This window comes from Trichechus manatus, unplaced genomic scaffold (genome assembly GCF_000243295.1).
Source record: "Trichechus manatus latirostris isolate Lorelei unplaced genomic scaffold, TriManLat1.0 scaffold00151, whole genome shotgun sequence".
Classification (NCBI taxonomy): domain Eukaryota; kingdom Metazoa; phylum Chordata; class Mammalia; order Sirenia; family Trichechidae; genus Trichechus; species Trichechus manatus.
In genome coordinates this window covers 5576291-5588806 of record NW_004444087.1, presented here as the reverse complement: position 1 = coordinate 5588806, position 12516 = coordinate 5576291, and the positions used below count along the sequence as shown (strand labels likewise).

Below are 12516 nucleotides of genomic sequence, written 5' to 3'. Positions count from 1 at the left end.
AAGATTTGGAAACTTTAAAAATGACCAGTAATAGGGAGTTACGATACATCTGTATAATGGAATATTATCCAGTTGTTAAAAATCATGTTCTTCAAGTACATGGGGGAAAATGCTAATGGTTTATTTCTATATGCTAATAGTGTTTCACCAGATGGTAGGATTTATTATGAGCATATATAAAATATTTAATATAAATAAAATATATATTCATATAGATAGATACTGTAAATGTTAAGTGTGCCCGGGATGGTGATATTTTGAATTGTTTTAATTTATTTTGTGTATTTGCTGCGTATTTGGTAATGAACACGAACATGTAACGAAGTGTTTTTAATGCTTATTTTTAGTAAATAATATATTCACTTTGTTAAAAAAATCAAGACAATATAAAGATTCTTCTATATCCTTCCATGGTTAAGGAATGCGAATGATGAATATACTTATTTTTTTCTGTTTGTTACACAAGTATTCTTGTTCTTTTTTTTCAGCTGCAGTCTTTTGAGTTCAATGAGGCCTTTTTTACTCCTCAGCTCAGCAGTCTTTTGTTGTATGGATGTACTACAATTTTGCTTGTTGCCTATTAATGGACCCTAGGGTCACTGTGAATCTAAATTGACTTGACAGCAACGGGTTTTTTTGGGCGGGGGTTAAATATTTATTTTAAAATGCTGCTTATTTGGCTGTTTATACTTTTATTATCAGAAAAAAATTATAATTTTATCTTCCAAAAATACAAAAAAACTTGTATTTTTTTTCTAGTCTTTTTTTTCTTTATGATTTGTATGTACCTTTTTGATACGTTGTTGTTATGTGCCATCAAGTCGGTTCTGACTCATGGTGCCCTGTGTACAACAGAGAAAGCACCGCCCGATCTTGCTGTGTTCGAGCCCATTGTTGCAGCCACTGTGTCACTCCATCTTGTTGAGGGTCTTCCTCTTTTTCGCTGACTCTCTACCAAGTAAGAAGTCCTCCTTCAGGGACTGGTCCCTCCTGATGCTATGTCCAAAGTACCCACCATCTTCTCACCATCCTCGCTTCTAAAGATCATTCTGGCTGTTCTTTTTCCAAGACAGATTTTTTCTTGTTCTTCTGGCAGCCTGTGGTATATCCAGTATTCTTCACTAACTTGTAATTCAAAGTCATCAGTTTTTCTTCAGTCTTCCTTATTTGTTTCCAGTTTTCACATGCATATGAGGTGATTGAAAATACCATGGCTTGAGTAAGGTGCATCTTAGTCTTCAAAGGACATCTTTGCTTTTTATCACTTTAAAGAGGTCTTTTGCAACAGATTTGCCCAATGCAATGCATCGTTTGATTTCTTGACTGCTGTTTCCATGAACATTGATTGTGAATCCAAGTACAATGAAATCCGTGACAACTTCAGTCTTTTCTCCGTTTATCATGATGTTGCTTATTGGTCCAGTTGTGAGGATTTTTGTTTTCTTTATGTTGAGGTGTAATCCATACTAAAGGTTGTAGTCTTTAATCTTCATCAGTAAGTGCTTCAAGTCCTCTTTGGTTTCAGCAAGCAAGGTTGTGTCATCTGCATATTGCAGGTTGTTAATGAGTCTTCCACCAATCCTGATGCTGCATTCTTCTTCGTATAGTCCACCTTCTTGGATTATTTTTCTCAGCATACAGATTGAATAAGTATGATGAAAGGATACAACCCCGACACACACCTTTCCAGATTTTAAACCATGCAGTATCCGCTTGTTCTATTCAAATGACTGCCTGTTGGTCTATGTATGGGTTCCACATGAGCACAGTTAAGTGTTCTGGAATTCCCATTCTTCTCAGAACATCCATAATTTGTTGTGATCCACACAGTCGAATGCCTTTGCATAGTTAATAAAACACAGGTAAACATCTTTCTGGTATTCTGTGCTTTCAGCCAATATCTGTCTGACATCCGCAGTGAAATCCCTCATTCTGTGTCCATTACCATTAATACCATTTTTGACATAGCTAATCAAATTTAGTGTAAAGATTTTACCATATTATAAAAATTCTTCGTAAATAAACTAATGGTTACATAAGATGCTGTTCACAGATGTTCCTTTTTTTAAAACCATGTTAAGGTGGTTTCTGAATTTTCAGCATTATACTTTTAAGTGAATGTCTTTACATAATTCTCAGAACTTGTCTCTGATTATTTTCATAGATTACTTTTGTAGAAGTAGAATTAAGAGTCAAAGAATGTGAACATCTTTAAGGGTCTCAGTATATTTTGTCAAAATACTTTTAAGGTATATCATATCTACTCTTTACAGATATCAGACTCAAGTCTCTCCATTTTGTATAGCTTTGTTCTTAACACCAGCTGAGTTTTCTGTTTATTTGCTATGGACTTTTAGTCATCTTAATTGTTCCCCAAAGGAAGATTTGAAAAGATGACTAGATTAGGTAAGGAAAGAATACTTTCTCTTGTCTTATAATTGATCATAAACTGAAAGGAAAATAGCATATGGGTATCTGAATGTTGATATTTCTATGTCATCAGAGACTCTTGGCATGGGAGAAAGAGCATAGGATTTGAAGCCAGAAGGCTCAAGTTTATTGTCCTGCTCTGCTGTTTGTTAATGGTATGACTTTGGGAAAAGTCATCTTATTTATCTGAGTCATGCCCGTGGAGTGAGTATAACGTTCACCTTGTTGGGGTAGTTGTGAAAAGACCATCAGACTTGGTTGCTGTCAGGCAAAACCAGATTATTGCCCAGCTCCGCTCTCATCTCTTGAGACTTTGCGCTTGACCCTCAGCGTGCTATGGATGTTTTATGAGACCTTTCTAGGATGTTCCTCTTCCTGGAATGTTTCCCTTCTGCACAATTTTTATACAAGTGATTACTGCTGGGTTTTTTTTTTTTTTTTTTTTTTTTTTTGGCCTTTTTTTTTTAATTGAGGTGAAATTGACATGACAAAATGAATCATTTCAAAGTGTACAATTCAGTGGCATTTAGTACATTCACTGTATTGTGCAACCACCACCTCTTATCTAGCTCCGAAATATTTTCATCACCCCAAAATGAAACCCTATACCGACTAAGCAGTTGTTCGCCATTGCCCCCTCCCCCAGCCCTTGGCAACTGCCAGTCTGCATTCTGTCTCTGTGGATTTACTACTTTTGGGTATTTTATATAAATGGAATCACACAATATGTATCCCTCTGTGTGTGGTTTCTTTCACTTTAGGTTAATATTTTAAGGTTCGTCCATGTTGTGACATGTATTAGTACTTCATTAGCTGCTGGTTTTTTAAAAACCAGCTAAATTTGTTGCTTCCTAATTAAAACCCTCCCAAAGTTTTCTAGGCAGAATTTTGCTTCCTTAAGAATACATCTGTGAATGATATTGTAAAGCAAATAAGATTGTCCTTCTCATTGACTGAGCACCTTGGGGATATCTCATTAATTTTTGTCTTCAGCACAGTGTGGTACGTATTCAGTGAATGCTTGTTGAATTATTTGATGAATAGTGGCTGTTAAGTATATATTTTTCCTTATCATCAGACCTTATGTGACATGTTGTATTGTGATTCTACAATGACTATGTGTCGGGTCCCCAAGACTATTCCCCCTGATTCATTGATTCGCTAGGAGGACTCACAGGACTTAGCAAATAGTCGTGCTCATGGCTGTGGTTTATTACAGTAAAAGTACACAAGGCAAAATCAGCAAAGGGAAAAGATGCATGGGGTGAAGTCTGGGGGAAACCACGTGCAAGCTTCTTCAAGGGTCGTCTTCCAGTAGGCTCACACAGGATGTACTTACGCTTCCACCAGTAAGATGTGACAGTGTTGTCACATGTCGTGTGTGAAATTTTGTCTACCAGGAAAGCCCATTATAGACTCAGCAGGCAAGGTTTTTATTGAGGGCTGGTCACCCATGCACTCTCAACCTAACACATACCAAAATTTCAGACTCCCAGAAGTACAGCAGGTGTTTAACATAAACCACACTGCACAGTTTAGGCACAGCTAGTCATTTGTATCAGGGAATGATGGGAAGCCTCTCAAGATTCAAATTCACGGATGCTAGCCAAGGGCCTCCCTTGCAAGCAGGCCTTTCTAAGGAAGGCAATCTCAGGCTTTATTAATTCTTTCCTGAATAGAATATGATTAGAGTTTAAGGCATTTTTCTCAAGATATGCAAGACATAACTTCAGATTATTCTCAAATATTTAAATTATTCAGTAGGACATAGGACATCTTCAGAACATGATTGCTTATGTCAGGCAGAACCATGTCACGTTCATTTGCAGTGGTTTATTCCATTCCTTGGGTCGTATATAGATACTGGGTACATTATACGGACACTGATGTATGTTTTATACCTTGTCATCTTCTGTTTTTAGTGTAGGGTGTTCATATATAGCAATCAATGGGTCTTGTGTGTGTCTACCACCATAACTATTATTTTGTAACCTTTACACAAGATTTTGCAAGATAGGAATAACTTCAGATTAATTCAAGTTTTATTTAAGAAGTTGCAGTCATTACAATTTAGGGTTGTTGATAGAGAAATTGAGGAAATTGTGAATGACCTACTGCTCCAAGACTTCAGGTCAGAAAGTCACCTAAGTAGCTTTCCAAGAATCTCAAGGGTGCTCCTCATCAGCTCTTAAGGGAGAACAGCTGACACTAATTAATACCTGATTTCCTAGCAGCTAGAAATTGGAGAATTCTTTCCAAAACTGTTGGTGATGATAATACAGATTTTCTAAGCTCTTCTTCTCATAGCTCTCTATCTTTAACATCTTTAATTTACTAAAAGACATTTGAACTTGAACTAGTTTCGTAGGAGTTGAGAAAAAGTGAGAAACCTTAATTCTCTTTTTAAGCAAAACTTGAATCTTCTACATTTTCCAACACAGTAAATTTTGGGGGCCACACTTACAAGTGTTGTGTTCTTAGACACAATTCAGTGATTGTTTTGAAACATATTACCCTCCCTTCTCAAATGATACATATCTCGCTTCTTCCCACATTCAGTGCTATCTTGATTAAAGCTTTTCTTGATTAAATCTGTTCCGTTTTAATGTAAATCACAGATTCATTCTCATACAAGTCATTTTGATCTAAAGGATTTAAAATTGTTATTTGAGGTTTTTAGAGAAACCTTACTTTCAGTGGACTTTTTAGAACTAAAGGTTTTTGCCTTCTAACTTAGTTGTGGCAAATTGGCAGAGAACATCAGGGTATGTTGCAAATGTGGTTGAGTTACTGTATCTAAAGGTGATACTGGCATTTCATAATCTCATGTTCCAGTTTGTCTGAGGCAACTAGACAAACTTTACATAAGCACAAATTGCTACCTTTGGGCTGTCCAGCTGAGCTTCATTTGCGCAGCAGGAGACCTAGCAGTATAGCGTACTGATGAGGTAATTTGAGCTTTAAATAGTTGCTGGCTCTTGAAATAAGCCCAGCATGATTTAGGGGAAAGGCCAAAACTTGATCTCCATTGCCTTAGGCACTCTGGCTTCTCAGGTTGCACTAAGGCCTGTGGGCAAGTCTTCAGGGACTGCACATTCCATGAATATAGGCTAGAGTCCTAGAGAGTCTGGCAAGGTTTTTTTTTTCTCTTTTGAGCTACAGTAATACTAACCTTAATGGAAAGGAAGTGAGGTGAGGTAGGTAAGGAAGTTTCAGCTTAGACTAGAGAACAGGATGAAATGGAGAAGAAATACTCCATACGGGAAGATAAGCTAGGAGATGGTTATGTATGATGTTCTGCTTCTATTCATGAGGTTTTTCACTGGCCAGTTTTTTTAGAAATAGATCGCCAGGTCCTCCTCCTTAGTCTGTTTTAGTCTGGAAGCTCCACTGAATCTGTCCCCCATGGGTAACCCTGCTGGTATTTGAAATACCAGTAGTACAGCTTCCAGCATCACAGCAACACACAAGCCACCAAAGTACGACAGACTGACAGACAAGTGGTGGTACTGACAGAATGGTAGAGGAGATTGTTACATAAGAAATTTAAAGGCCTCCTCTGGTGAAATTGAATGAAAGAAAATTATTCAAGATATTCTCAAAAGTAATTGCTCACATTCCTGTAGCACTTTACTGTGTCAATAGCACTTACTCATTTGTCTGATACACCTTTATGATAACCTTATGAAGCAGGCAGAAATTTCTGTTTTATAGATAATAAAAGACCCACAGAAATGAAATGGCTTGCCCAGGGTCACTTAGCAGGCAAATGGTAGAACTGGGACATTCAAACCCAGGTCTAGGTTATTTGTACATCACAGCTCAGCAGAAGTGACAGTAGTCTGAGGGGCAACCAATAGTAACTCCAAGGTCTAGAATGTAAAAAAGAATTGGATATGCCGATGATAGGCCTCCTTACTCAGGAGAAGTGATTTCCACAGGAGGGTTGAGGGATGGAGAAAAGGGGCTGTGGAGCAAAGAGCCTCTCTGTTGGTTTCCGTCTCTGAATTCCAATATTACCAAAACCCTTTTCTTCAACTCTGCGGTCCATTTCACTTAGGCGATGTCTGGTAAAAGTACTGTTGTGTTCTCCAGCATTATAATGGAGAATCAGTAATGTATGGTAAAATGTTAACATTTCTTTCAAAACTTCTAATCAGTTAACAAAATACTTTTTGAGTGTATATCATTTGCTGGCTATTATGATAATTAGTAAGCAAAGGCATGGTCTAGTCAAAGAATAATTATAATAATAAACTGTAATAAGTATAATTTGGCTTTAGTTTTTAATTTAATTATCTTTTAGTGGGTAATATTTAATTACTACAGCCAGTTTTCACTAAGCATATTTTCCTCCTTATTTACAAAAGTGGAAATACATACTGAAGGTAAATGATTCATACATAGAAAAAAGTCCCTTGCTGTCCCAACGCCTGCCCTTTGCCCCCCCCCCCAAAAAAAAAGTTTGGTATATCTTTTTTGGATTATATCCCCCTATCCTCCACATCTATAAATAATATTATGTAGATGTTGTGGTAGGTCTACACAGGGAACAGTGAGGACTTGGAGGACAACCAGTTTAACTGGGGGTGGAAGGAGGAGAGTAGGGGAAGAGAAGATTTTTCATAGAGGACGTGAGTATTAACTTGGCTCTTGAAAGTTGCCAAGGCAGGAGCAAGGTGGGAGATATTCTAGGCAGAGGCAAAAGCATAGACAGAGGGAAGTGTGGAAGAGCCTAGTGTTTTGCAGTTAACTTGAAGCCAGAGGTACATGATAAGAGGATGAAGCTGGGGAGTAGCTAGTTTTCTTTTAAGACCTATAAAGTAGTGAGTGTTCTGGGATTCCCAATGTTGTGACTTTGCTACTGACATAGTATATACTGGTTTAGATATGATAGCTGCATTTCACCAGACAAATAATGGTCTAAATTTTGCTGTTTTGGAGTAGCATGCCAATTTGACAGTTGCCCTATTGTGAAGAGCAAATGGGTTAATTTTGTGATTGTGAACCATAAAGTAGGATACAAATAATTGTTGCTGAACTAGACTTGTGGGTATTTTAATTGTGTTATAGAAGGTGACTATGGATATGAAACCAAAAAAAAAAAACCCCCGTTGCCATCTAGTCAATTCCGACTCATAGCAACCCTATAGGACAGAGTAGAACTGCCCCCGTAGAGTTTCCAAGGAGCTCCTGGTGGATTTGAACTGCCGACCTTTTGGTTAGCAGCCGTAGCTCTTAACCACTATGCCGCCAGGGTTTCCATGGGTATGAAGGGAAGTAGTATTTTGGCCCTTTGTGACCTCAGAATCGGAATAAAAGAAAAGTAAGAGCCCAATCCTTCATGTAAAATATTCTATTTCTTAACGGTTCTAAGACACTTAATGGTATATGGCTCTATATCAAAGAAATCAGGTAATATAATTTAAATGTAGTGTTAGTGACTTAATTTCTTTCTTATAGACAGTTGTTTGATAGTCATAAAAATACAAACATTGGTGTTTTGTTGCTTTCATTTCGTCAACAATGATTAGTCTTTGGGATAGTGGAGACAAACCTTTTAGAGATGCCCACATTGAAAGAAGCACTAATTGCTGTTGGTCACCTCAGCTCAGAAGTACTTTGCCTATCTCTCCATTCTTTGATATTGCTATTTGTGTTCACTCAGACACTGCAACAAATACGTGCTCCTCAAGTTGCTAATATATCTCAGTGGTCAGACTCAGACTCATGCCTCCAATTTTCACTATCTCTCTGAGCATTATAATTCATATGGTTTTAACACATGAGCAGAAAAACCTCCTTGTTTCTCAAAAGTCCACTTGAAGGTTAATATATTATCACCCAAAAGGGGTGGGACTGGAATTTAATAGACAGGGCAAGACTAGGAAGAAGGTAGTCTGTCTTCCTAAAATATTGCCAGATATACTAAAACCCCCGGGGATTGATATGGTATACAGTGTTACCTGAGAGAACTGTTGCCTTGCTGCAAATCAGATTCAAATCTAAGACGCAGACTTGATAGTTCTTTTATAGAACAGGTACGTGATAAGCATATGTCCTTTTCTGGAGAAGCAGAGATCCAGAACCTTTTTCACCTTCTGTGTTGCTCATTCCACCTTTGCCCTCTTCCCATACGCCCACACAGCATAACTTCTCTTTCTATCCGTTAATCACTTTCATTGACTGGTAGATCTGTTTGTGTTTTATCGGCATTAAAGATATTTTTGGCCCAGTGGACGTCATCTGTACCATAACCATGGTCTATTCTATCTTCCTAACAGGTGACAGAGCTGAATGAGCCGCTGTCCAATGAAGAAAGAAACCTCCTCTCTGTGGCTTACAAGAATGTAGTTGGGGCACGCCGTTCTTCCTGGAGGGTCATTAGTAGCATTGAACAGAAGACATCTGCAGATGGTAATGAGAAGAAGATAGAGATGGTTCGTGCTTACCGTGAAAAAATAGAGAAGGAGTTGGAAGCGGTGTGTCAGGATGTGCTGAGCCTGCTGGATAACTACCTGATCAAGAATTGCAGTGAGACCCAGTATGAGAGTAAAGTGTTTTACCTGAAGATGAAAGGGGACTACTATCGCTACCTGGCTGAAGTAGCCACAGGAGAGAAAAGGGCGACTGTCGTGGAGTCATCTGAGAAGGCCTATAGTGAAGCCCATGAAATCAGCAAGGAGCACATGCAGCCTACTCACCCCATTAGATTAGGCCTGGCTCTTAATTACTCCGTTTTCTACTATGAGATCCAGAATGCCCCAGAGCAAGCTTGCCACTTGGCCAAGACCGCTTTTGATGACGCCATTGCTGAGCTCGACACTCTCAATGAGGACTCCTACAAGGACTCCACTCTCATCATGCAGCTCCTCCGTGACAACCTAACGCTCTGGACAAGCGATCAGCAAGACGACGATGGTGGAGAAGGCAACAATTAAGGCCCCCAGGTGGACTGGCAGCGCACGCTGATGCTACTACTGCAGTCTTTATTTTTTTCCCATGAGTTGGGGGTCGGGTAGGGGAGGGAAAAGGGAGGAATGACCTTCCTAGGGAGGAAACCCACGACCTATCCTGTCTTTGATCGCCTCTTTGACATTTTTGCCAAAATACCACTAGTGGAAAGTCAGGCTAGCTGTGCTGGTATTGGAATAGCAGCCTCACACTGGCATATGGACTGTTCTGTAGATTAATGCAAGTGGAGCTGTCTGTCTTTAATTTAACTTATTGCTAGATATTAGGGTTTTAAGATGAAAAGAAAACTTAAATGGAATGGCCCTCATTCAATAAGTTCTGTGGTTCCAGTAAGGATTTTTATGTACATATGCTCTTGTCTTAAGTTTTGGGTACTTTCTATCTCATCTGTTTTAGCTGTGCATTTTTTTCAGGGTATACTCTACCAAACACGGAATAGTTTAAATCCCAAGCTGACAGACTTAGAACATAAGGTATATCATTCCTTGTGGTTTAGGCCTTGCCAGTTTTCTGAAGTCCGATTAGTTGACAGTATTAACACTAAATTGCAGTTTACAGTATTTCTACATTACAGCCATATGTAACATCAAGCCATTGATTGTGTATTTTTCTTTGCTAGTTATTTTGGCTTTACATCTTTATCAGCCTTATCCAGGTTGATTTTGCTGTTATCTGTCTCCTAGGCCAAAAGGCTTGCCTGAGGAGAATCAAAGCTACTTTAGGTTTTGGCTAACAGGTGCTTGGCAGGTGGCTGTGGGATTTTTGTCCTTCTTTCCTCTTAACTTAAATCCACCACGAAAATTATTAATCACTTTAATAGAAATGTTAAACACCACAAAAATAGAGAAAATTCAGGTCTGTATGTCATTTATTGTGTTGGTATTTTCAAAGAATATTCTGATTATTCAGATGCCATACAGCTCCTTCCTCAGGGATTGCACTGCCATTTCACTTTTCACTTGATTCTTTCCCACTGTACCTTATGCAGTTGGTGTCGAAGCTGTTGGGTTGTAGAAGCTGGGTGGTCATTTTGAGGATGTTTGTGGTGCAGTGTGTGAAAATTCAGGTGCTAGAAGCTTACTGGTAGAAAAATCCAAAAGGAAGAGCTATATTCATAGACATTCTGTCAAATTTAGGGAGCCTTGTAAGTGTGTCAGTTTTTCCTCCCTTGAAAACACTCTCTCCCCAAGTAATTGTTGTAGGAAGATAAATTAAAATCATTACAAGCTAATAAATATGTACTCCTATTTGACGAAAACTTTTTCTATATTTTTTTTCTTTTAAAGAAAGCATAGAAGTTGGAGATTCACTTCTGTTGTGCAATCAGTGCATATTTGGAATTGAAGGAAGCTACATTGGTATTTCCACAAATTTGTTTTCAGTTAGCTGTAGGTCCCTTGTGCTCATTTTGGATAAATCTGTGTTTATCTATCTGTAAACATGACCTGGTGCATGTGTATTCAGTTTTTTTGTTTGTTTGTTTGTTTGCTTTTATAAAATGAGTAACATTGTGAACTCTCAAGGTGGGTAATGACACCAAACTTGCTTTGTGTGTTTGTTTAGGCAAGGAGAGGTTTGATAATAATTGAGGAAAAACTGACAGAGGCTTTTGCTGATACTAAAATTGAGCTTATAATTAGGAAATGGATATGGTTAACAGGATCCAGGTGACGGTAAAGATAGAAGAATGAAGATGACCGTGGAATAAATGTACTCTGTAACATTGCACAGTTTACCCAGCATGACTTTTCTAGAAGGCCCCTCCACGTGCCAGAGTGAAAGTCCCACTTAACTGAACCCCTCCAGAAGATCTAGTGGAAGGAAGCTTTGCTGCTTTTGTGCCATTACAGAAGCCTGAAGTACATGCTATGGATGAGAAAAGATGGGGTGTGGGGGGCGGGTGGGGCTTTCTCTGATTTATCTCCATGCCCAGTGAGCAGTGTTGTGTCCTTCCTCGTAGCATTTGGAAATGATTTACTGGAATTACAAAACCTATTTTTTTTTTTTTCCTTAAATTTAAGCTTTGGCTCTGGCTGCTTTTTAGAATTATGCAAGATAAAATCATACCTGAGGGCTAAAAAAGAAGAGGGGATGGGTGACTTGATATTTAAGCAGCTTGAATGGTTTCTTTTCTTTAGTCTTAAAGAAATGCACTTGCCTATGATACTGTCTCTCCAGTGAAATGATTACTCCTCCATTACTCTATTGATACAATATTGTGCATGCTAGTGTTGTATTTCTATACAGTAGCTTGAAATTTATTAACTTATACTGTAGGTGTTATGTATTCCTATGACAAAAAATTAAGTCTTCAAATTTTTTAAAGTTTTTTTTTTTTTTTTTTTTTTAATTTAATTTTTCTTTTTGGGGGTAAAGTTTGCTCTACCAAATAGTGATCGTAACAAATTGATCTGTTTTGGATGTTGCTATAGTGACATGCAGTTATATATTTTGTTTTTTAAAAAGGGGGGAAGAAGCAAAAGAAACACCAGTGTTAGCTTAATCTTAATGTCTGGTGTTTGTCATGGTGAAATTATAACTATTACAGTGTAGGAGAACAACGAATATGTTCTCTGAATGAGCCTTTGTGCTTTTTGTCATGTTATGCAGTGAACTATTTTTAAGGTCTAATCAGTGATTATTTTTCCAACTCCGTGTTTCTCTAAGGAATTATTTCACACACGGACCATTCTTAGCAGTTTTCCTCAGTGATGGAATATCATGAATGTGAGTCATTATGTAGCTGTCATACATTGAGCAAATAAACTTACAGATCTGATGTCAGTGCTACTTAGTTTTATTCAATGAGTTTAATTTTTTTCTTTGCTTTTGAAGGTGTGATTAGACATGGGCGTTCTATCCTCCTCCCCCACCCAAGGACTGAGGTTGAATTGAGGAAAAAGGGGCAAGACGGTATATATTGAAAAGCACCTGTATATGGAAATTAGACCTGGGTTTACTGATCTTAAAAAATCATTGCACCTTTTAGGCCTTCGTTTTTCTCTTATAAAGTGAGCATATTCAGCTAGATCCCTGAGACCCTTTCTAAGGGTACAACTTATCAAAAGCACAGACCTGAGTTTGAATCACGACTCCTTTTGACCCTCTGAC

The 12516-nt window shown here is 38.1% G+C and overlaps 1 protein-coding gene across 1 annotated transcript in view; it reads left to right on the top strand.

Annotated features, from left to right (window-relative positions):
• YWHAG (tyrosine 3-monooxygenase/tryptophan 5-monooxygenase activation protein gamma) overlaps window positions 1–12192 on the top strand; it is a 29216-nt gene extending 17024 nt beyond the window's left edge. Inside the window, exon 2 of the mRNA XM_004385941.1 lies at window positions 8715–12192. Within this exon, the coding sequence (XP_004385998.1) occupies window positions 8715–9371 (657 nt within the window). The 3' untranslated portion in view covers window positions 9372–12192. The remainder of the gene's footprint in view (window positions 1–8714) is intronic.
• The last annotated feature ends 324 nt before the right edge of the window (window positions 12193–12516 follow it).